The sequence below is a fragment of the Hylobates moloch genome, unplaced genomic scaffold (genome assembly GCF_009828535.3).
Source record: "Hylobates moloch isolate HMO894 unplaced genomic scaffold, HMol_V3 SCAFFOLD_15, whole genome shotgun sequence".
In the NCBI taxonomy this organism is placed as follows: domain Eukaryota; kingdom Metazoa; phylum Chordata; class Mammalia; order Primates; family Hylobatidae; genus Hylobates; species Hylobates moloch.
Genome location: NW_026652290.1, coordinates 70,368,996 through 70,392,222, shown reverse-complemented (window position 1 = coordinate 70,392,222; position 23,227 = coordinate 70,368,996). Strand labels below are relative to the sequence as shown.

General features: G+C 44.1%; 1 protein-coding gene and 1 long non-coding RNA gene across 5 annotated transcripts in view; one reads left to right on the top strand and one right to left on the bottom strand.

The window, feature by feature from the left end:
• Positions 1-23,227, top strand: part of SPTBN1 (spectrin beta, non-erythrocytic 1) — a 220,518-nt gene that overhangs the window by 82,096 nt on the left and 115,195 nt on the right. Inside the window, exon 1 of one of the 4 annotated variants that reach the window (XM_032177261.2) lies at positions 18,832-19,397. The exons of 2 other annotated variants lie outside the window; for them this stretch is intronic. In XM_032177261.2, coding sequence (XP_032033152.1) covers positions 19,289-19,397 — 109 coding nt within the window. In that variant the 5' untranslated portion in view covers positions 18,832-19,288. Of the gene's footprint in view, positions 1-18,831; positions 19,398-23,227 lie in introns of those variants that run through there. One more of the 4 variants, XM_032177260.2, reaches the window with a different exon arrangement.
• LOC131381310 (uncharacterized) lies at positions 4,189-18,743 on the bottom strand. The gene is made up of 4 exons (XR_009209960.1): positions 18,173-18,743; positions 17,814-17,879; positions 16,810-16,920; positions 4,189-4,490 (listed from the first exon to the last, which is right to left on the bottom strand). It is a non-coding gene; the product is annotated as an uncharacterized LOC131381310 (long non-coding RNA).

Genomic DNA, 23,227 nt, shown 5'->3' with positions numbered 1-23,227 from the left:
CCATCTTTCTACGTAAAGATAATTCCTTTTAAAAAGTTGATGTATATCTTTTGAGATATTTTCTGCGTACTTTTTTTTCGAGACATGGTCTTGCTGTGTCACCCAGGCTGGAGTGCAGTGGTGCAATTTTGGCTCATTGCAACCTCTACCTTCCGTATCCAAGTCATCCTCCCACCTCAGCCTCACAAGTAGCTGGGATTACAGTCACACACCACCATGGCCAGCTAATTTTTATATTTGTTTGGTGGAGATGAATTTTGGCTATGTTGTCCAGGCTGGTCTTGAACTCCTGGGCTCAAGAAATCAGCCCACCTCGGCTTCCCAGAGTGCTGGGATGATAGGTGTGAGCCACTGTGCGTGGACTCTGTGTACATTATTGAAAACATTATTATGAGCTGAATGTTTGCATCCTCCCACTCAAATTCATATGGTGAAATCTTAATCCACAACATGAGGGTGTTAGGAGGTGGGGTCTTTGGAGGGTAATTAGGTCATGAAAGTGGAGCCCTCAAGAATGGGATTCGTGTCCTTATAAAGTAGACATGGGAAATGATCTTTCTCTCTACCATGTGAGAATCTGAGAGGATGGCTGTCTGTAAACCAGGAAGAGGTCCTTCACCAAGAACCCAACCGACTGGCACCGACTTCCAGCCTCCAGAACTGTGAGAGAGAAATAGTTGTTGGTTAATCTCCCAGTCTGTGGTATTCTATTTTAGCAGTCTGAACTAAGACAAATTTTTCTTTTCTAGTAATAAACAGAAGTAAGACCAGCTGATTGATAGAATCCTGGAGTTTAATCTTTCTCCTACCAGAATATTTGTCTTAGATTTTCATTCTGGCAGTGTCTGTATGATGTTAACGTGCTGCAATGTTAACTTGGTAGAGATGGTTTGGGAAATTTAAGGCATTGTTTGCTAGCTTAGTAGAAGCCATTACACAATGACTCAGACGTCCTTTACTGTGGGTTTGGCCCCTGCCTCCTTTTGTGCTCCAGGTATCTCACCCTAGGGTTTTTACCCTTTTTGGTTAAAAGAACTAAAGCTAAAGATTTCTTTAGTTTTCTGTTCCTTCCTTAGGTCACTGGGATGTTTCTGGAGCTCTTCCACCTTTGCCTCTTTACCTTCCATGTTCCTTGGATATCAGGGGTGCTCAGTAGAGGGTATCTCTAAAGAAACTATCTCCCCAAGGCTGGCCTGCAGTTTGCCTGTGTTTTTCTCTGTCATCATTAGCCTGGAGTAGATGTTAGCAGTTGAAGTTTGAGAATTTCATGGTTAATTTTTCCAAATGTTGGCCACAGTTTTCCTGGAGTACTGTATTGTGACAAGGACATATAGAGTATTAGGTGACTATAGTGACCAAGCAAGATAGGGAATGGAATGTTAAAATTGTAGTAGTTTATACGTAGATTACCTCTATTTTGCTGCAACAGCCAAAGGCCATTCATCTGCCCCTCACTGTAGAGCACAAGTGGAGGAGAATGTTATCGTCGTTTTAACTGATGCGTAATTTAAGCCTTTTTTCCTGTGGTTTATAACAACAAAAACAATCTAGTAACTTCTACTAGCAGCATGTTATTTAGCCAGTGTGGCTCTCCGGTTAGCTTTTACCTTTTTCTCTAGCCAGGGACATGTATTTGACAGTTCCATGGATTGATAGTCCCAAAGCTATTTTATATGCGGATTTTGGAGAAGTAAGCCTACAGACCAAATCTATTAGCCCCATTATATGTCTCTACTATGAACATACACACTTTTATACCTAGAACTGCAGAGGATTTGTGTGCGCTTCCAGCGTTTGCCCTGGGCCCCTATACACACTGTCCATGGAATTATACTCATTGTCTCCCAGCATTTGAAGGAAGGCGAGTGTTAGTAGGGATGCTTGTAAATAATGTAGAGGCATTCAAGACTACCTTGAGAAATACAGGATGGAGGAGACGCGAGGCTGGAGGATGCACTTGATACTAATGCGAAATCTAAAACCCCTCACACTGAATTAACAGGTGTTCCCATGCAGCTTTGTGCATTCATTTAATCAGTCGTAATCTTCAGGCATGCCCACATGTGGATTTTCTTTTTAACTCCCTCACATTCAGGGAGCCATTTTAATTGACACACACAACACAATTATTGTCCGACCTGAATTTTATGATGGGGGATGATGTTTCTATGTTTTAAAAAACTCAATGGATGACTTCAGAGTACTCATAGAGATGTAACCTATAACTGACTTGTGATTTTGAAAGAAATAATTTTCAACCATTTCAGTAAGGAATATATTTTATATGGCAACATAGTATACATAAATGTATGTATATTTGAGAATATACATACACATAAATGTATGTTTATGGGTGTATTTGTGTGTATCCACACACATTTAAATTCCACAAAGTAGTGTTTACATGTACCACATGAGATGCTCTGATACTTTCTATTCTATTCCATTTTTTAAAATGCTAGTATTGATCTATTAATTCAATTTTATTACATGGTGTTGGAATATCCTGTGATAGGTACATTTCAAAGTACATCTAAGTGATCTCTTTATTTTTAAGTTTTATTGGAATGAGTGCTTATTGATTTTGTTTCATTCATTCATTAGTGAATGAATAAAATATTTGAGTACTTACTATGTGCCAGGCACAGTGATCAGTGGTAGAAATACAGTTAGGTGATTAAGTGAAAACAAGTCTGTGGTCAGCAGAAAAGATTTTCAGTTTTCACAGAGGAGAGTTGATGTCAGTAGATGAAAGAGATTTCAGGCCAAGCAAGCAGTGCCATGAATGGCCTGAACGTGCTTGGCTGTGTCAAGATGCCACGGGAAGAGCTGCAGAAGGAGCTCAAGGTAGGACTATAGGAATGGACAAGGAGTGCCGTGGTGCCCAAGAGTTTTTATCCTGTAGGCCAGTGGTTTCCAGAATCTAGCTCAGGAGAATTTTTATTTTCAAATAGAAAACTGTTTGTTAATCTCAATATGTAAAACTACCAACTTGGAGTTACGCTAGAAGCGGCAGAGGACCCTCCCCTAGATTTCCACCCCCAGGGTGCTCGAGGCCCTTGTGACTGCCCCTGAGAACCACTGATGTGGAATTTGTCTCAGAAGGGTCCCTCTGGGGACACTGTGAAGGAAGGCACAGGGAGGAGGGGAGTTGGAGGGAGGAATGCCGCTTTAGGGGACTGTTGTGTTCTTCCAGGGAAGAAACAAGACCCTGAAGCTGAGATTGTGGCTGAGGGCTTGAGAAAGCAGGGCCTTTTCAACTGTTGAATTAGACTTCCTAGGACGTGCTCTCCAAGGGAAAGGGAAGAGGAAGGAAGAGGAATTTGGTTTGGGTTCTGTGAAGCCTCTGGATGTTGGATGCTTGGGATAGATGAGGATCGTGAGGTATTTTGGTCACAAATCTGCAAGGCAGGCCACTGCTTAGAATGTTTCCCCCCTCTATCGTGTGGCCTCTAGATTTTAGGATTATGTTTTTCTTAGCTGATATTTGTCTGTATTCTGTCCAGCCTTTGGAAACTGTATGGGCCCTGAGGCTCTTTCAGTCTACCTGTCTGAATACACTTTGGAGGTCCTCCCACGGCTGGAGCACCTGAATGTTCCTGGGTTTGGATTCAGCTATCCAGGACTGTCCATCTCAGGGGTGATGCTGAGGAAGGAAGGATGGCTTCAGAGGCCTGGAGTCCCACATGAGGTCCCTGCTCTGTTGCCTACTAGCTATGCGATGGTGGGCAAGTGACTCCTTTAGAATGAGGATAATATCCACCTTATGGGATTGTTGCAGGAACTTAAAATAATGTGGAAGATGCCTAGCTCGGTGTCTGCACACAGTGGGCATGCATGTGAAATGTTAATTATAACATTTCTTATGGAAATAAATCTTCTGAAGGGAGGGCTCCTGTTTCCTCCCTGCAAAGGGGCCTTCCATATTGAGAAATATTGCATTCATGCAAGGGAAGTTGAGGAGAAGCCAAGGAGGAGGCAGGAACATTCAAAGGGCACATGTTCTGATGGCCTGACGACACTGGGGACCTGTGGCTGTGAAGTTTAGAGGGCATTCGTGACTCTCAGTCCTTCTCCTGGGAAGCAGGAAAAGCACTGAAAAAGATTTTTTTTTAAATTTAAAAAATTAATACGGTCTTTGCATTTGTATCTTCTCTCACTGTACTTTCCTGTTTCGGATTTGCACTCAATGCACACTAAAATGATCCTGCATAATCCTAAACATTTATTGAGAGAATGATTTAATGGAAAAATACAATAAAAATATTTTAAACTTTTGATAAATTGGTCCCCCCTCCCACCCCAAAAACACATGACTGAGGTTGGAGGGAGAGACAGATGGGAGTGGGAGATGCATGTTCTTTGGAGGGAGAGAGACATGGTCAGTGTAGAACAATCCCAAGTCAGACAGGCTGGCTGTTACTGGAAGAGGGTTGGTCCTTCATGGGGGTTATTTAGCTTTAGTGCTCTGTTCCTCTTTGTTGAGACAGCTGTAGTTTGGTATAAGGGGATAATAAAGAAGAAATATTACTAAATTTCCAGGAGGATTATTTGTAATACTTAAAATGTGTGTATCACTTTCATCTTAGAGAACATTATAGAACATTACTATAATACTAATAGAAGTCTTTGGAAAGCATTATCCTCCGTGTTACAGATTTCAGTCTGAGATTTTCTGAATCAGGTTGTTGTTTACCCCAGCTTGCTCTAGTGGTAATATAAATCAGAGGCTTCTGGGTTCCAGGCAGTAATTGAAAGCTTCTGATGCCTATCTTTGACCTGCCTTTTCCGACCTTCTTGGAAATTGCCTTCCTTCACATAAGTATTGGTAGGGCTCTGAATACCCTTTAATTAATGGGGGGAAAATCTTGTACCTCTCCCTACAATTACTCTGTATTAGAAAATTATGAGTAAGACTTTGAGATACCTCAAGTATCTCATTTGTGACGTCAGAGCGGTTATTGAACTTGTTAAACCTTTCCCCGAAGAGCCAGACCTTGCCTAAACTTAACAAAAAGGTTTAGAGTTGAGAATCAGATACTTTTACAGGGTCATTTTGGTCTGTTTGTTTCTGACTGTCAAGCACAAGAGATACACATGACTAATTTAAAACAGGAGGCCTAAGTGACCTATTAAAAAATGTCAAACATTTATTTGTGCTAAATACTATATCAGAAAGACAGGGCAATATGAATAAGATATAGAGATATAAAATATATCCTAGATAGGATTTCTGGTAGGCTATACAAACAAACTTGAACAAAGTTTTAAAAAGGAGTAAACTTTTTTTTTTTTTTTTTGTATTATACTTTAAGTTCTAGGGTACATGTGCACAATGTGCAGGTTTGTTACATAGGTATACATGTGCCATGTTGGTTTGCTGCACCCATCAACTCATCATTTACATTAGATATTTCTCCTAATGCTATCCCTCCACCAGCCCCCTACTCCCCAATAGGCCCCAGGGTGTGATGTTCCCTGCCCTGTGTCCATGTGTTCTCGTTGTTCAGCTCCCACCTATGAGTGAGAACATGCGGTGTTCGGTTTTTTGTCCTTGCAATAGTTTGCTTAGATTGATGGTTTCCAGCTTCATCCATGTTCCCGCAAAGGACATGAACTCACCCTTTTTTATGGCTGCATAGTATTCCATGGTGTATATATGCCGCATTTTCTTTATCCAGTCTGTCATTGATGGGCATTTGGATTGGTTCCAAGTCTTTGCTATTGTGAACAGTGACACAATATACATACGTGTGCATGTGTCTTTATAGTAGACTGATTTATAATCCTTTGGGTATATACCCAGTACACTGTTGGTGGGAGTGTAAATTAGTTCAACCATTGTGGAAGACAGTGTGGTAATTCCTCAAGAATCTAGAACTAGAAATACCATTTGACCCAGCAATACCATTACTGGGTATATACAAAAAGGAGTAAACTTTTATTTAAGGAAGGATGAAGTTAAATAAGCAAAGGTACCCGGAGACCCCACTAAGTGATAGATACTAGCTGAGTGCTTCATTTAACATGCCTACTATTCTATTGCTAACCTACCGTTAGAAAAAGCTGGCAGATGGACATTAAAATCCAGCAAAACTATTTTTAGGTAACAAAGCTTTTTGATGGCATGTACAAAAATGGATTCAGATGGTGGTGGGTGGGGGGCATTGTCGGTACTGTTACTGCAATCAGGAGCTCTGGGAGTCCACTGGGCCGCTCTAGCTCGACTTTAGAGAACCCCATCCAGCCTGTCTCAGTGTTCTTATCTGAAAAACAAGGGGGTGGGCTGGATGGATTCTGAGGGCCCTCAGACCTCTAAGATTATGTATATGCTCTTAGGGAGTTAGCATGCTAACGGCTGTTGTTACCAAGGTAAATTTTGGCGTTTGTTTCCTGGTGGTTTCTGTGTACACAGTGAGACACATTGTGTATTGGTACAGGGATGATGGCAACCTTTGTCCTTCTCCAGGAAATAAGGCCCTGTGACTCTAACTCAAGACCTAGTCTCATGTTAATTTTTGTTAATGTTTTATGTTTGATGAGTCAGAAATGCAGGCTCTTGTAGTGTTATTAACAAGAACTAGTGTAATTTTGATTATAATCACTACAAATTACAGACCTCTTTCCTGTGTAATGATTTTTGCCATTTGCCCTTCCGTGATCTCTAATAGGCCAGCTACAAGGACAATTTTTTGATCAGTAAGAACCTTGGTCTGCTGCTTCATAAGCCCTTATTATGGCAAAATTATTCGCAACAGCAAACTATGTATGTACCCACATTGACAGAATATCAGTGTTCTTTAGCTGGCTGGGCAAGTCTAAGTGTTTCAGGATAGTTGATGATGGGGGTATCACAAAACCTTCAGAGTAAGAAAAACTTGTCTGATATCTGTTAAAGTGATCTGTATACATGTAGGCATTCTCCTGTATATGTCCATACACACACTCCTAAGTTGTGTAAATGTGTACCTGCCTGCTTGAATATGATGCATTGCTGCTATTTCTAAACTACCAATTTATTTCCCCTGTGTTTCAAGGACTCAATCTCAAAGATGCTGACTGAAAAATAAAGTTTTTGAACAATTTCATGAAGGTTGGGTTTGTCGAGATCATGAAGTCTGGCTCTAGTGACAACTCTGTGGGAAATGGATAAACTCTGATGAACTCTATTGCGCTGCACACAAATGTGAGGCTGGGAGGCAGTAACTAATTTATGAAGCCTTTTGTTGTGAAAATGAGAGTTGGCAGGATTCCGAGTAAATATCTTTTTTCCTAAGGGTGGAAGATAGGACTTAGAGAGATCAATGTGTTGATTGACAGCATTTGAGAATGTTTGGTTTGAGCTTCAGCATCATAGGTGGGGAACATGTGGCTTCAGATCTGCCGTTTCTTCCCCTGCCCAGTGGTGCATTCCTTGTCTTTACTGAAGTATGTTTTTAAAATTCATTTTTAATTGTGGTAAAAAAAAAAAACACATAACGTAAGGTTTACCATATTAACCACTTTTAAATGTAACTTCAGTAGAGTTAACTATGTTCACATTGTTGTGCAATCAGATCTCTAGACCCTTTTCATTTTGAAAAACTGAAACTCTACACCCATTAAAGAATAACTCACCACGTTCCCCTTCCCCCAGCTCCTGGCAACCACCATTCTACTTTCTCTTTCCATGAGTTTAACTACTCAGCATACTGCATGTAAGTGGAATCATGCAATATTTGTTTTCTTCTAACTGGCTTATTTCATTTAACATGATGTCCTCAAGCTTCATCCATGTTGTAGCATATGACAGAATTTTCTTCTTTTTAAGTAATATTCAATTATATGTATATGCCACATTTTGTTTATCCATTCATCCATTAATGGACATTAGAGTTGCTTTCACCTCTTGCTATTGTGAATGATACTGCAATGAACATAGGAATGCAAGTGTCTCTTTGAGATCCTGCTTTCAATTCTTTTGGATATATATCCAGAAGGGGAATGGCTGGACCATATGGTAGTTATATTTTTAATTTTTTGCAGAACCTCCATACTATTTCCCACAGCAGCTGCACCGTTTACATTCCTACCAACAGCGTACAAGGTTTCCAATTTCTCCATATCCTTTACTGAAGCTTTTAGAATGTTATTCAAAATACGGTATAATGGAAAAAAGGCACCAACATGGTCTCAAATTGTGTCTTTCTTGGTAGATGGTAATTAAAAGAGTAATGGTGATTAAGGTATTGGTGATAAAAATAGTAATGAAAAGAGGTGAGTGGAGAGGTAGTTATAGGTGAGCTTGGCAGGTATTAGAAAAGAGCTTAGTCTTTCTCTTCTTTCTCTTCATTCTTCACCTGTCATTAAAATTCTAGTTGTGGCCGGGCACGGTGGTTCACGCCTGTAATCCCAGCACTTTGGGAGGCTGAAGCGGGCAGATCACGAGGTCAGGAGATCGAGACCGTCCTGGCTAACACAGTGAAACCCCGTCTCTACTAAAAATACAAAAAATTAGCCGGGCGTGGTGGTGGGCGCCTGTAGTCCCAGCTGCTCGGGAGGCTGAGGCAGGAGAATGGCGTGAACCCAGGAGGCGGAGCTTGCAGTGAGCCAAGATCGTGCCACTGCACTCCAGCCAGGGCAACAGAGCGAGACTCTGTCTCAAAATAAATAAAATAAAATAAAATAATTCTAGTTGTGATGAATAATTCCATTTGTCAGGTATTTTTTTAAATGCCTCCTGAGTAGGCTATTCCTCAGGACACCATACGAATAATAAAGGAAAGGTCAACGTATAAAACTGAGAAAAAGGATTTTTAAACAACAAAGTTTGCTGAGGTCATCTTTGTGTATGGTTCTACACTGGGCTGGAAGGATGACATGGAAGCTGTGCTTGTACCACATCCTGGGCTGTCATTCTGTCTGAGCTGGTGCAAGTTGGACATCAGAGAACATAAAAAGATATCACTCATCTAGCACTCAGGACAGGCCTTTTGGCTCCACCTTTGTGTTGGATGCTGGAAGGCAGTGGGGAAAGGACATTAAGGTGAGTTTTCCCTGATTCCAAGCCCTGGGCCCACTTCATTGACTGGCATGAGAAATGCACGCTACTTCCTTTGTGCTTAGCTTCCTCTGCCTTCAGGTTTGCTCTAGAAATGGCAGCAGGAATTCAGAAGGCCTGCTTTCTAATCTCCAGCATGCCAATAGCTTGCTTTGTAACTCTGGGCACATGGCTGTGTGCCTCATTTCTCATTTTCCTTCCTATAAATGAGATGGGTTGGCTTAGATAGAGGAATTTTTAAAAGGAACTTCTGACACCTGTTAAGACTTTCAGCTATCATCTGACTGTGAAAGATTAAGGTATGGATGAGGGGATGTTACCTAGGCTGGCATAGGCTCTGTGATTCAAAATATGGTGATACCTCCCTCACAGAGTCCTTCTTTTCATTAGTGTTCAGCTTTCAAAAATGCCTAAATCATTTTTAACTGTTCCTTAAAGATCTTGGGCCGGGGGTATGGGGTGAAGGTTCTGTAAGACTTGCATTTGGCCGGGCACAGTGGCTCACGCCTATAATCCCAGCACTTTGGGAGGCCAAGAAGGGTGGATCACTTGAGGTCAGAAGCCTGGCCAACGTGGTGAAACCCCATCTGTACTAAAAATACCAAAATTAGCTGGTATGGTGGTGCGCGCCTGTAATCCCAGCTACTCGGAAAGCTGAGGCAGGAGAATCGCTTGAATCCTGGAAGCAGAGGTTGCAGTGAGCCGAGATTGTGCCATTGCACTCCAGCCTGGGCAATAAGAATGAAACTCTGTCTCAAAAAAAAAAAAAAAAAAAAAAAAAAGAGTTCTATCTGTCCTAAAACAGCTCATAGTATTTTCCAAGAGCATTATGTCCTCCATGCTGCAGCATATGACAGGATTTCCTTGCTTTTAAGTAAGATTCTGTTGTATGTATATACCAATTTTTAGAGATTTTCTATTTCAGATGCTTTGGTTTTAGGGAAAACATTGGAAAAGCCAAGCGAACGGCTCATGGTCACATAGCCAGTCAGTGTTAAAAGGTGAGAATGGAGTGTGCCCTTCACTTCTCTTGAGTCTGCGTCTGGTGCACTTTCCATTATTTTAATTAAGCAGGTAAGACTGGTACACAAGAAGAGATAAGCAGTGCTCTCATAGAGTGTATGATATGTGCTGGACGAGGGAGGCTGACAGTGCTGGTGTAGGGTTTCTAAGAAGGAGCCATCATCCCAGCTGGGTAATCTGGGAAGCCTTCCTAGAGGAGGGAAGGCTTTGAGCTGGGCTTGAAGGATGAATGGACTTGGGACTAAAAGGTGAGGGGAGGGCCAAGAGCAGAGGCATGGAAAGCCCAAGACAGGTGGGGCACTGATCAGTTTGGTTGTAGCAGAGGGGACAGTTAGGAGGAAGAGATGGGGACAGACATTTATTGAGCATCTGTCTTGTGTCGGGCACAGTATCTGGTCTTTGCCCGTGCCATCTCAGTAGCCTGGGCATGGGAATGCCATCCTGGTCATGCACTTGTTTGAGGACATCACTTTCTCCCTACCCCTTGGGACTTATCTTCCTTACAGTAAAAGTCAGGTGTACTTTGATCCTGCCAGAAATTACCTGGTTTAAAATGGGGAGATAAGGAAAAGAGGGAAGGGTGTTTTATGGTGTCTGTAAAGAAGGTCTCAGAGGTAGCTGTAGTATTTATTTTACAGTAAGTCTGGAGCCTACCTCCTACTTACAAGGCAGCTGGCAGGCCTTGGCGCTCCTGAGTGACTGGGCTGTCCATGAATTATTCAGGGCCTGTGCCCAGCGAGTGGCTGCCTAACAAAGTCCTGTGGCAGGGAGGCTGTGCTATCTCTGAGAGATCAGCAGAAGCTCAGGTGCTGAGGAGGAGGAAATGACTGCACCCTTAAAATATTTCACATTTTAACACGCCAGGGCTGCACACGTTGTTCCATATCCCTGCAACTGGGTAATCGGGACCTGTTTTTCAAAGAGCAAGAAACACACCCCACACCCCCAATTACACTACCTACACTCTCATGTTAGAACGGCACATGTCAGCAGGGATTTGGTTAGAAGTAACATTAAAATTGCACAGATAAGACGGAATAGGAACAGAGAGTGTTTGTGTGGAAGAAATCCTGCTCTGATATTTTCTCAGCCAAGTAGAGAAATGTAGTTGTTGCTTAATTTAGAATGGTACTTACCGTAACTATCTATAGCTGTTACTGTCACTAACCTGTCATTTGTTACATATTACACCCTTGTGTTTGTGTATGCGTGTGTCCTAGTGTGTCTGATTTCCTCAGCTAGGTTGAAAGTCCCTGCAGAGAAGAAATCACTTCTCACCATGTCATGGGTCCCTCCAATAGCCTATGCCCGTGGATGGGGCTGAGAACGTGTCAGATGAGTTGACTTTGGCTCTCTGTAGAGGAGGAGTACGTCTTAACGATGAGATTTGCATGCCCCCCACCTTTCTCTTTTCTCCTTCCCTCTCCAAGTGCCTGCCCTACCTGCCCTTTTCACATTTTCTTTTCACACCTCCTGGAAAAGGTAATATGGGTGTGAATATACTTGAGGGCAGGGCCCAGAGGCCTATTTTCACAAAGAATAGATTTGTATTTATTCCTTACCCATTTCTTTCCCATGAGCTCTGCTACCCAGGGAACAGTATCTTCTCACTGCCCCATATCACTCTTGTAAAACTCTGGCCTGGATGGCTCTGAACACCTGTGTGTGTCAGCTGTTTCCCTCGATGCTGGAGGTGAAAAGCAGAACCAAGAACTCTGGGCAAGAGCAGGCCTGGCCCCAACTGCATTCCTCAGATGTTCTTTTCCTTTAAACCACTCTACCTGCAGCAGAGGAGCCCAGCTGTGGCTCTGGCTGCTGCTACATTCACAGGCATAGCACTACCTGTTTGGCAAAGCCGGGGCCTCTGGACCGGGGCATTGTTTTGTCTGTGCAGGGAAGCTTAGCATGTGTAGATAACAGACACGGTAAGAATGCAGGGATAAGGTTTGGCTGCGGTAGAAGATTCAATAAACTACATTCCTTCCTAGGACCTTGGGTGCTTGTTTCCAGTGTAACTTGCCGTTTTTCTCCTGCTCAGCAGTGATCTCAGGTGTTTTGTATTCAGGTCTGATATGACCAGTTAGGCAAGAAACAGGGAAAAGATATAAATGGAAACCAGCTTTGCCCTGGTATTTCAGATTCGGCTGTATACTTAGATGGTTTTATGGGTGTGGGGGGGATGGGGGGAAGGTGTAAAGAGAGGGAGAAAGAACCATCCATATCCTTCACGGAACAGAGAGAGTAATTGCTATGGACAGAAAAATATCTTTTGTCCTCTCTTTAATTTTTTTTCTAGTTATTTTGAGTCCTGAAGTATTAAATCTGATAGCCCCACCTCAAATAAACATTGGCTTTTCTCAAATATAGGACTTCTGTAACTTGTTTCATAGTAAGTATTGTGTTCTGGTTATCTCTGAGGTGTCACTGCTATAAAATGTGATTCTGAGTATGCCTTTCCCAGTGCATAATGGGCTGAGTTAAAGAGAGGGGAACGGAGGGTGTCAGTACATCCCAGAGGGAGGACTGCTCCTGCCACTGAGAAATGCCCTTCTCCAAAAATCCAGAGGGGTGGTCACCCTTGTTCCCAGCCTAAGGTCTGTGATTCCACATGAAACCTGCAACATCGTGCAGCTGATAGCTTCCTTGGTGAGGTAACAGATGGCCAAAAGTGGGATATAATTAATTTTTGAAATTTCTCCTATGAGGAGTTTAAAGCCTAGCAATTATAGCCACGAGGACTGTACTATAATAGTATCTTTGTAGACATTTGTCTCAATTTATAAATTAATTGAGATATTTATAAATTATCTCAACCTCTATGAGGTTGGTCCCATTATTATGCCAACTTTTTAGGCACAGAGAACCAAGGTTAAAAAGTGGCAGAGCCAGCTTCTTAGGTCCCAGGTCTGCTTTTTTTTTTTTTTTTTTTTGAGATGGAGTTTCGCTGTTACCCAGGCTAGAGTGCAGTGGCGCGATCTCAGCTCACTGCAACCTCAACCTCCCAGATTCAAGCGATTCTCCTGCCTCAGCCTCCTGAGTAGCTGGAATTACAGGCGCCCACCACCACACCTGGCTAAGTTTTGTATTTTCAATAGAGACTGGGTTTCATCATGTTGGTCAGGCTGGTCTCCACCTCCCGACCTCGTGATCTGCCTGCCTTGGCCTCCCAAAGTGCTGGGATTACAGGCGTGAGCCACCACGCCTGGCCCCAGGTCTGCTTTTAACCACCTTTTCTCCTGTAGCTTCACATGTCCAAGCCCTGATTCAAATGCTTACATGGGCGGTACTCTGTAAGTTGAGAAGTGGTCTCACCCATGGTTTTCTAAGAATAGTGTGAGTTGTGAGGGGAGGGGAAGTGCTCCTGACTGCTTCCAGCTGCCCAGGCCATGGGCCTTGAGTGGGAGGTGCCACTGGGGAGAAAGGAGATGTTCTAAAGAGGTGGCAGGCAGGTAGCAATGGCATAGAAATACCAGTGTCAAATGTGCTATGCCAGTAGGGCTTTTGAAAATTGTTCTTTTGGGGGGAAAAGGAGGCTTCATATAATTTCTTCTGTCTTTTCTTTTTTGCTGGATTTCATTGGGGTACGCTTGGTTAGTTAGTTGAGTTATCTGGTAAGTGGGGAAATTTCCATTGAAAAAGGGCTAGGTTTTTAACAGAGGCAGGTTTTAGGGAGAAAAGAAGGTGGCAACTAGTAGGGAGTGGGAGGCTCTTTGGGCGTTAGTGGAAAGAAAAGAATGATCTCAGTTAAGGATTCAAGAGTGGGAGAGGTGGGCAAGAGGTTCCTAGTAAGGGAGTGGGTGGGCCAGAGAGGTAAGACAGAAAGAGAACTAGAGAGATGAGACAGAAACATAATATAAACCAGTGCCTACTGCAGCATAAATGCAGTGGCATGGTTTAGAGCCGCTTCTCTATCTGGCCACGCTAATGGAAGAGGATTATTTTAGCATTATTTTGGTTTCCTATAAAGAAATGCTTAGAAGCAATTGGCTGTGGTCATCCAATGCCAAGGGACTTGACACCAATGAAGAATGGAAGACAGATGTGGAGATGGCAGTAGAAAGCAGCAGAGAATTTGGCAAAACACATCCTGTATGAAACTTTGTTGTTTTCTGTCCCTCCCTGTTCCCATCACTTCTTTCTCAGCTCTCAGATTGGTTTTTCAAATCCCAAGGTTGAATGTGTACAAATCCTATCACATTTTGTCATTTTGGACATCGTCTCCCAGACATACTGAGTCTTGATAGTGTCTGGATGTTCACGAAATGAACATCTAAAGTTTACCCACTCAAGCTTGCTGTAATGCAGGAAAAGCATTCATCTTTCTTTCCCCTCAAGACTGTGTAAAGCCTCTTAGAACAAACAGAGGCTTAATCTTACCTTGCCACATGCTAAGTCATACGGAATCAGTGTACAGGTCTACCAAGTATGAGAAGAGGAACAAAACCAAACAAGACCTAATAAAACCCACTCAGAACCACAGAACCCTTCAAGCAGCAAGCTCTAGGTGAACTAGCAGAGCATGTGCCTAATCCTGACTCAAAACTAAATGTTGTAGAGGTTTGTGTAGAGGCCTGCTTGGGTTTTAGGTTAATCTTGATACCACTTATTGAGTTCTTTGATTTTTCAGAAAAGCTTAGAAACCCATAGTAAGCTGGATATACTCTGAGCATATGGGAGAAACAGCAGAGGTGGGGAGATGGGGAGCACGCTGACATGGTGGATCTAGGGTCCATGTGTTGGTTGTGCCGCTCACCAGCTGGGGCCCTGGGCAAGGCACTGTATGTATTTCTGTGAATCTCAGCTACCTTGGTTGCAAAATGGTGACCACACCTGCCTCACAGGGTTAGTCACTTGAGAAAATGTATGTGGAAGCATTCTGTAAGCCTACCAAGTGTGATGGTTCTGGTTATTACGGCCATTCAGTTTATGTGGAGATTGACGATAACTGGGACTGCAGTTAGAAGTGGGACCTAAGCAGGGTTAACCCAAATCACTAATACATTTAATACTAAACATTCCAGAAGGAATTTTTTATGACCATAGATTCCAAACTGTTTGGTTTATAGACAAAGATTGAGAGGCCCAGAGAACGTGAGAAACATGCTCAAGATTACATAGCTCCTTGGTACTCAGAAATTAGAGTAAGCCTGAGTTCCTGACTCTGGACTTGAGTCTTTCCACCAGACCACAGCACTTTTGATTTGTTCCATCCATACCTTTGAGCCATCTTCCCACTGGCCTTTTCCCACCTATGCCAACTTAGGGCTGAAACCTGTGCACAGAGGACATACTGACTTGGGCCCTGCCTTGGAACATCTTCCCCTGAGTCTGATAACCCTCATTCACTACTCTCATCTTCATAGCTTCTTCCTCGTCCTCCTCCTCCTCCTCCTTTCTCCTTATTTTCTAACTCCCTGTAACCTAGCTTTTGCTTTTCTTAACCCAATTGACCTGCTAATTGGCACACCGAATGCCTTTTCTCTAAGTTTTATTTTTTAGTTTGTTTTGCAACACTTAAGACCATCTACCCTCTTTCCTCTTTGAGTCTCTCTCCTTAGATTTTCATTCTGCAACTCCCTGGCATCTCTACTGGTTTTTCTTCTTCCTCCCAAACCCAGGCCTTCCCCAGGGCTCCATGCTTAGCCCCTTGCCTCTTACCACCTTTCCTAGATTTAACCCCACAACTATCTCAACTCCTACCTCTGCACTCAGGACTGTATCTTCAGTTTTGAGCTCTAGTTCCACATCCCTGACTGCTCCAGACATGTCACCCAGTGGTATTGCAGGTAACTCAGATTCCACCTGTCTAGAAGGAAATGTGCACTTGTCCCCTGCACCCCTCTAGCCAGCTCTAAAACCCTGAGAGTCTTCTTTGTCCCTTTCTTTTGATCCTCCCACATACAGTTAGTTACCAAAGTCCTTTGGATTAATTTTTACGTCAGCCCATTCTTTTTCATTTGATTGCTCCTTTCACCTGGACTATTGCACTAACCACCCAGTTGACCTTGCTGCTTTCATTTCCTCTCCTTTCTGCCCATTCTTAACATACCACTTCCAGATTAATCATCTCTAGAGTCCAGCCCACACCCTCTACTCCCCTGGCTCAAAAGTCTCCAGTGGCTCCAGACCAGGCTTAGTTCTAACTTGCTTTTCGGGGCTTTCCTCCCAGCCTGACGGTTCCTTATCCTCCAGCCAAACTGCAGCACTTGCTGGTGCTGTTTCCTGGGCATCCATGCTTTTACTGTGCTGCTTGAGAGGAGGCTTCTCCCTTGTTCCAGCCTGTTGATGTCTACCGGTGTTTCAAGGTTTGATCAAAATGCCAGTCCCTCCTAGAGTTCTTCCCACCTACCTTCCTCCAAAAGGCAGATGCGTCCTCCTTGTCCTCTGATTTTTTGCAGCTGTCCTCCCCTGGCCCTTACTGTATTCTTTTGATACTTTACTGTTTGCACATTTGTCCCATTTCCTTTGGCTAGCAACACTCCTGGTCGATTTTGAATCTTCTAAAACACCTGGCAGTGTGCCTTGCACACATTAAATACTGTAAATACAGACCAGTAAACACTGAAGAAATAAAGAATGAATACCTCTGGCCTTCCTTTACCTCCTCCCCACTGCTGAACTGGAGGTGGTCAGATGGGCCATCAGGGATCTGTCTTATTCTTCCCTGGTCCCATCACACCGAATGGATTCCCATTTCTTACTTCTTATCCCTGTGGGGTTATTAAACCCTTCCCCAGTGTCCAAACCTTTCTAATACTTGCATGTGTTCACTCTGCCTGGTTCATTCAGTGTTGGCTTCGCAGGATTGAATGTGGCTACTTTCGTCCCAGCTCTACTGCCATCATATTATGTGCAACCTGGTTCATTAAAAAAGTATTTCATGTACTACCCCATACTAGAGGGAGCTGAAAGGGAGATACTGAGTGGTGACTCCCTTTCTTCATTAAGTGGCCCAATGATTAAAACGTTATAAGTTGGCAAAGCACTTTGTAATCTCATTTTCAGTGCCATAGCTGGACACTTAGAGACTTATCATTTCACCAGTATACTTAGTTGTAAAGAAGGGCTTGTTAAAAAGATCTTCATTGAGATGGTTTCCAATTCAGCTTCCCTTTTGTAGTCTTGATGTGGTATGTGTGGGGGGGGGGGGCGGTGATGAAAGGAGGAGTGCATTTTGAAGAATATACTCTTAATTTTGAAAGTATGATAATTTTTAGAACATTTCCACATCATCTCCTCAGTGACCCTGTGGAGGTGGGCATTAATTATTACTCATTCTGACAGCTGAGGTTTAGAAAGAATCCAGGGTTTCTTCTAAGGTCATAGGGTAATTAAGAGGCTTGGCCAGGACTAAAAACTCAGGTCTTGGGAATCCTAGTCACGTGCTTTTTCCAAGACCAAGTGTTTTGTAATGCCCTGCCTAGCCTCCCATCAGCATTGTGAATTGGCAGCACTTAGGGGCTTTAAAAAATGTTCTACATCTTAGATGATAAGAAATGTCTTCTCCTTCAGGTTGGGCCTGGCTTTCAAAAGCCAAAGGTTGACATGTGGAAGTATTAAAAACCTAGTTATGTGGCTGGAAGGAGTTGGGGGTTGTTCAGCATTGAGCAGTTAGCTAGGCTCTGGGTTTAATTCTAAGCCTGGACAGGATGCAGTTACTTCAATTACAAGTGCCCTGGGGACTAAGGTGAACCTAGGGTGGGGGCCCACCTCTTTACTGCAGATTGGAATCCCTGAGGAATGAAATTACCTTCTTCAGTGAGTATTGCTGCAGGGCTCCAAACTGGAAATGCCAAAAGTGTAATTTGTTGTCTGCCTGTTTAGGTAGTGAGGAAAAAGGGGGACAGGAGGGTGGAGAGAGCGGGGAAATCTAGAGTCAATTTCCCAAGAATACATTTTGATCATTCTCTTTTCTGTGTGGAAGATTTCATTTTTGGTTGAGATTGGTGGGAGAAGAAGCTGGGAAGGAGAGATTTAAAATTTTGGAGAACCACAAGTTTAGAGGCCTTGTTTTACAAATCAGAGTAGGAATTTGAGGGTAGTTTCGGTTCCCTCATCTCCCCACCGGATCATAAACAATTCCAGGTCAGGGATCTGAGCGGTGTTTACCTGTGTACCTTTTTCCCACAATGCCTTGCAAGTCGGTGCTCCCATAAATCTTCCTTGCGTCGAATTCCTATCATAGGCCCGTGTTATTCCAGGAAACCACCGCCTTCATATCCCCTGATGGCAGCGTAAGTCGGCCGAGATTCTTCACTGAGCCCGATCTTACACCTCCCCTGGCTGTGGCCCTGCACAGCGCTCTGAGAGTGACTTTGTCTGACTTCCCGGTGGCGCGCCGGGCCGCCGCCGCGTGGTTGGCGCCGGCGCACTGGGGCAGTCGCGCGCGCCCAGGTACCGGCCGCGTTACCTCCGCAGACGCTGGAGAGTGAATGAGCCGTGCGGGCCCGGGACCCTTGGGGCTCTTCACTCTCCCGGCAGTCCCGTGGGCGCGCTCGCCTTTTCAAGTGATAGTAATCGGAGACTTTTCCGTTACATGAGGCTCAACAAAAGATTGTAATTCCAGCAGCTCTGTTTGGGAAGGCACCACCGCGGCTCGGGCCGGCGGCGAGTCCAGGGCCCGGCCCGGGGTCGGCGGCTGCCGGGCGGCTGGGGCGATCGCGGACCGTGCGGGACCGGCAGGGGGCCGCGGGCCGGCCGGGCTCCCCCGCGCCCCTCCTCGTGGTACAGCCTTTCTTCTACAATGCTGTTATGCTAATCAGGTGACATCACCGCCCAGCACACGGCGAGTGGCTCCTGATAAAATTACAAACCGGCGGCCGCCGCGGGCAGCCGGGAGGAGGTGTGCGCGCTGCGCCCCGAGCTCCCGGGCTCGGCAACCGTGGCATGCTTAGGATTGGCCATATTTAAAAGTTCTGAAGTAGAACCTGCGCCTCCTTTCTGCTTCTCCCACCTTTTCAGTAATTTATTTCGAGCTTCCAGGCAAGGGCCACGGAAGGAGGGAAAGCAAGAAATTAGATGCCTGTGTAGTAACTCCTCGCCGAGCTAAGGTGGACTCTCCTGCAGCCAACTTCCCATCAGATCACCCTGCTGGACTTGCAGACCGGAATGGGGCTCGCCTAAGGAGCCGAGCGCTGCGGAGGCTGCTGCGTGTTGGATGGGAGTGGGAGGGGGCTGGAGCGGGACTTCCAGGGCGCAGTCTGCCGGGGCGTTACACCGGGCATAATGGAATTGCAGAGGACGTCTAGCATCTCCGGGCCGCTGTCGCCTGCGTACACGGGGCAGGTGCCTTACAACTACAACCAGCTGGAAGGCAGATTCAAGCAGCTGCAAGGTAAGCCCCCTCCCAAAGGCCGGGCCTGTCCTGGGGCCGTGCCAACGGGGGTTCTTGGAGGCTTTATTTGTGCCATATGGTACGTGACTCCAGTGAAGACGGGCGGCTTCACAGCTCGGCCCCAGACCCTGTGGTTGGCTGCGGGCACCCCATTCACGACTTCGGGAAGGCAGTTGCTCATACTCCACTCCAGAAGAGTCACCATTTGGAGTCCCTCTCTCTCCAGCACCCTTTTGGCTTTCTAGGTTGTCAGATAACTGCTGCACACACATTTTCTTTACTTTTAGCTAACTTTACATCCTAGTAAATCAGTGCTTACAGACTTATTAGTATGCAGGTATTTGATTCCGGGTCGCCTCTGGCTCCCAGCCCCCAGCCTCTTACCTCTGGGAAGCTTTAAAGGTGTAAAGTGCACTGCTCAGACCCAGTCCTGTAGAACAATAGCAAAGGGGGAGAGGGAGTGGTCTTTTTGTTCCTAAGCCTTCGGTAAATTACAGTTTTTTATTCAGAAGCTTAATTTTAATTTTTCTGATGTGTTGGGAAGAGCCTTGCCGTCTATTTAGTGGGCTGTATAATTTCTAATGAAAGCCAGTTATTGTCATTTCAACGCTATGGGTTGGATTAGTTGGATCAATTACAGGTTTCTTGGAGTCTGTTTAAGGCTCAAATAATTGAATGAGTCCAATATTTTACTGAACATATTTTTAGGGAGACCAGGAGCCTGTGTGTGCACCAGTGTGCTGTTTTCCCTGCGGCCCTTGCAGCCCTCAGCTGTCCCTGCCCAACCAGCAGGCTCTGGCCAGCAGTGTCTCCGAGCTTATACATGAAAAAAGGTTCCTAACTGAAAGCAGAAGTCCTTCCGTTTGGAAGCCCCTGGAGTCAGTAGTAGGCTGGGAATGGCTCTAGCACTGTAAAAAAGTAGTATTCGAGGACTGTGTGTTTCTTATTTTAACCTTCTCAGTGCTGCAAATGTGGTTCCTGTGAGGAGGAGGAAGGAAGGAAGCCGCTCAGCCCTAGAATGTTTTCATTGGGAAGAGGGGGGAGGATATCTTTCATTCATTGGTTTATTTGTCTTGCGAAATAGTTGACAGTAATGACACTTTTCTGGAAAACAAGAGGCAGAACAGGACGTGATTTTAAACATTTGCTGGGCTGTGCCGCATTCCTCTGGCAGTTAGCTCAGAGGAAGCTTCCTTCGCTCTGGGGAACGGCTCTGTGTCTTTTTGGTTCATTTCTCTTGAGCTCTTCGGCAGTCAAATTTGCTTTTTTGAAAACTTTAGCTGGGGGCGCTTGCAAGTAGTAAATAGAGGAGTTGGCTTGGGGGGCGTTCATTATCTAGGTCTGTGTTAGGGGCCTCACGGTTTTCGGGTCGGAGAATCCACTGCGTGCTCCTCCTCTTCCCCTGGCCCGGACTCCCAGCTTCATTGTGTCATCCCGCCTAGGGGAAAGTACCCACTGGGATCGTCAGCCCACTCCCCCGCCAGCCCAGCCTGGAAGTCTCAGAAAAAATGCAAAACTAGGAGAAAATAGAAGAAGGTGTGAGGGAGGAGTGCACCCCTAGGCCCACCCATAACAAAAGGCTGTTATTCCGAAAGGGCTGAGGAAGGTTGTAAAACTGCTCGCCGAGAAGGGTGGAGCCTACACACAGGAAATGTCTTAACTGTCCTCTCTGGACAAAGTAAAGTTTAAATTAAAAAAAAATCACCATGTGCCCCTGATATTTTACCTCATGGGCTGTTTCTCAAGGAAATCCCTTCGAAAGAGGTAAGCTTCGTGTTTTGCGTGGTAGCTTTAAAAATAATTTTTTTTTAGTGTGGCCCTTGTCTCCTAATTTAGCTCCAGTGACTTTCTTATTTTTAAATATTGTGGTTTAGGAGTTGCACAAGTTTAGTGTTGGTATTTTTGTAACAGAAAACCACCCATGTTGAGGAATTGAGAAAGGGTGAATTAACTTTCAAGTATGGTGGACCTCAGGAGAATTACACACATTTGTCAGCATCCTTCAGAACAAATGGACCAATTGCATTTTAAACAATCCTAGGAGAATTTTGATTAAACACACACACACAAAACCTTTAATTCCCATCCCTGGTTTTGTATTTTGTTTGGTATTTGTAGTTCTGATTATCACATATTTTTGATAACATAATTTCTATCTGCTGATTTAATTTGGTACATTCCTGCAAGTGTGCCTTTTTTTTACTCTTCTGGGTATAATCTTTCCTAGCACATAATCTCTGAATATTGGCAAAATGCTCCTCTGAAACTGTATTGGGTTTTTTGTTTTCGTTTTAAGAGACAGGATCTCACTCTGTTGCCCAGGCTATAGTGCAGTAACACAATCATGACTCACAGCAGCCTTGAAGTCCTGGCTCAAGCCATCCTCCCACCTCAGCCTCCCAAGTAGCTGGGACTAACCATGTCTGGCTAATTTTTACATTTTTTGTAGAGACAGAGTCTCACCATGTTGCTCAGGCTGGTGTTGAACTCCTGGCCTCAAATGATCCTCCCGCCTTCGCTTCCCAAAGTGTTGGGATCACAGGTGTGAGCTACCTTGCCAGTCCTGTACTGGGTTTTTAATGCCTCCGATATGAATTTATTTATGTGTTGTCTGTGCCTGATAGTGCTATGATTTTTCTGGAGTTGTTTCTGCATTTTGGCTGGTTTCAAGTTACTTTCCACACTGGGTCCTAAAAATTTCGGGAAGTGTGCCATAGAATGAGATTTGGAGTTCTGGCTAAGGAGAATATGGTATTAAAATGAGTCTGGTCTATTTAGATAAAATAGTTTGTAGAGATTTATAGTTTATAAGTTTATAGAGATATTATAAATTTATAGTTTAATATATAGTTATATATTTATATATAAATATAGTTATATATAGTTAAAAATAAAGATAGTCAGAAATTTATAGTTTATAGAGATTTATGGTTTGTAGAGATTTATAGTTTGTAGAGATTTATGGGTCAGTAAATAAGTGTGATTTAAAAAAAAAACCTCATTGAGATACAGGAGCGATGGCTTTATCACACGAAGCCTCCTGGCATAAGAAGACAAGCCCTTCAACCTCTGATGGCTTTAGCATTCACCACCAACACCCAACACACACACACACACCCCTTCCTCTTTTTCTTTTTCAGATTTTCACCTGCAAAATTATCACTTTCCTCAGAATCAGTTCATGTATCGTATAAAGTTGTATTTGGTGTTTTTTTCTCTGTTAAATAAAAGAGGAATGTTGAAATACAGCAAAACCCAACCTCCCATATTTAGAGAACTGTGTAGTAACAGAGGTGCAGGTTCATGATAACCATCTCTCCACATCTGCCAGCTTAACTCCTCATGAGAGAACACTCATCATGCCACTTTCCCCCACAGAAACAGTTGCCTGTGCCCATTGTGTAAATGAAGTTCCAGACTCTAGCTTGGCCTTCAAAGATTCTCCCTAAAATGGCCCCACTCCACTTACTTCTTACTCTAACATATTCCATTCAAACCTGGTAGGCAGGCCTACAGCTTTTTATAAAACCCATCCCTGGGTTTCACACTTAACCTTCTACGTTTCGTCTCAAATGCCTACTCTTCCATTTCATCTATAGAAATGCTTACTTTTCTTTTCCTTTTTTTTTTTTTGAGACAAGGTCTGCCTCTGTTGCCCAGGCTGGAGTGCAGTGGTGTGATCTTGGCTCACTGCAACCTCTGCCTCCCAGGCTCAAGTGATCCTCCCACCTCAGTCTCCCCAGTAGCTGGGACTACAGGCGCTTGCCACCAAACCCTGCTTTGTGTGTGTGTGTGTGTGTGTGTGTGTGTGTGTGTGTGTGTGTGTGTGT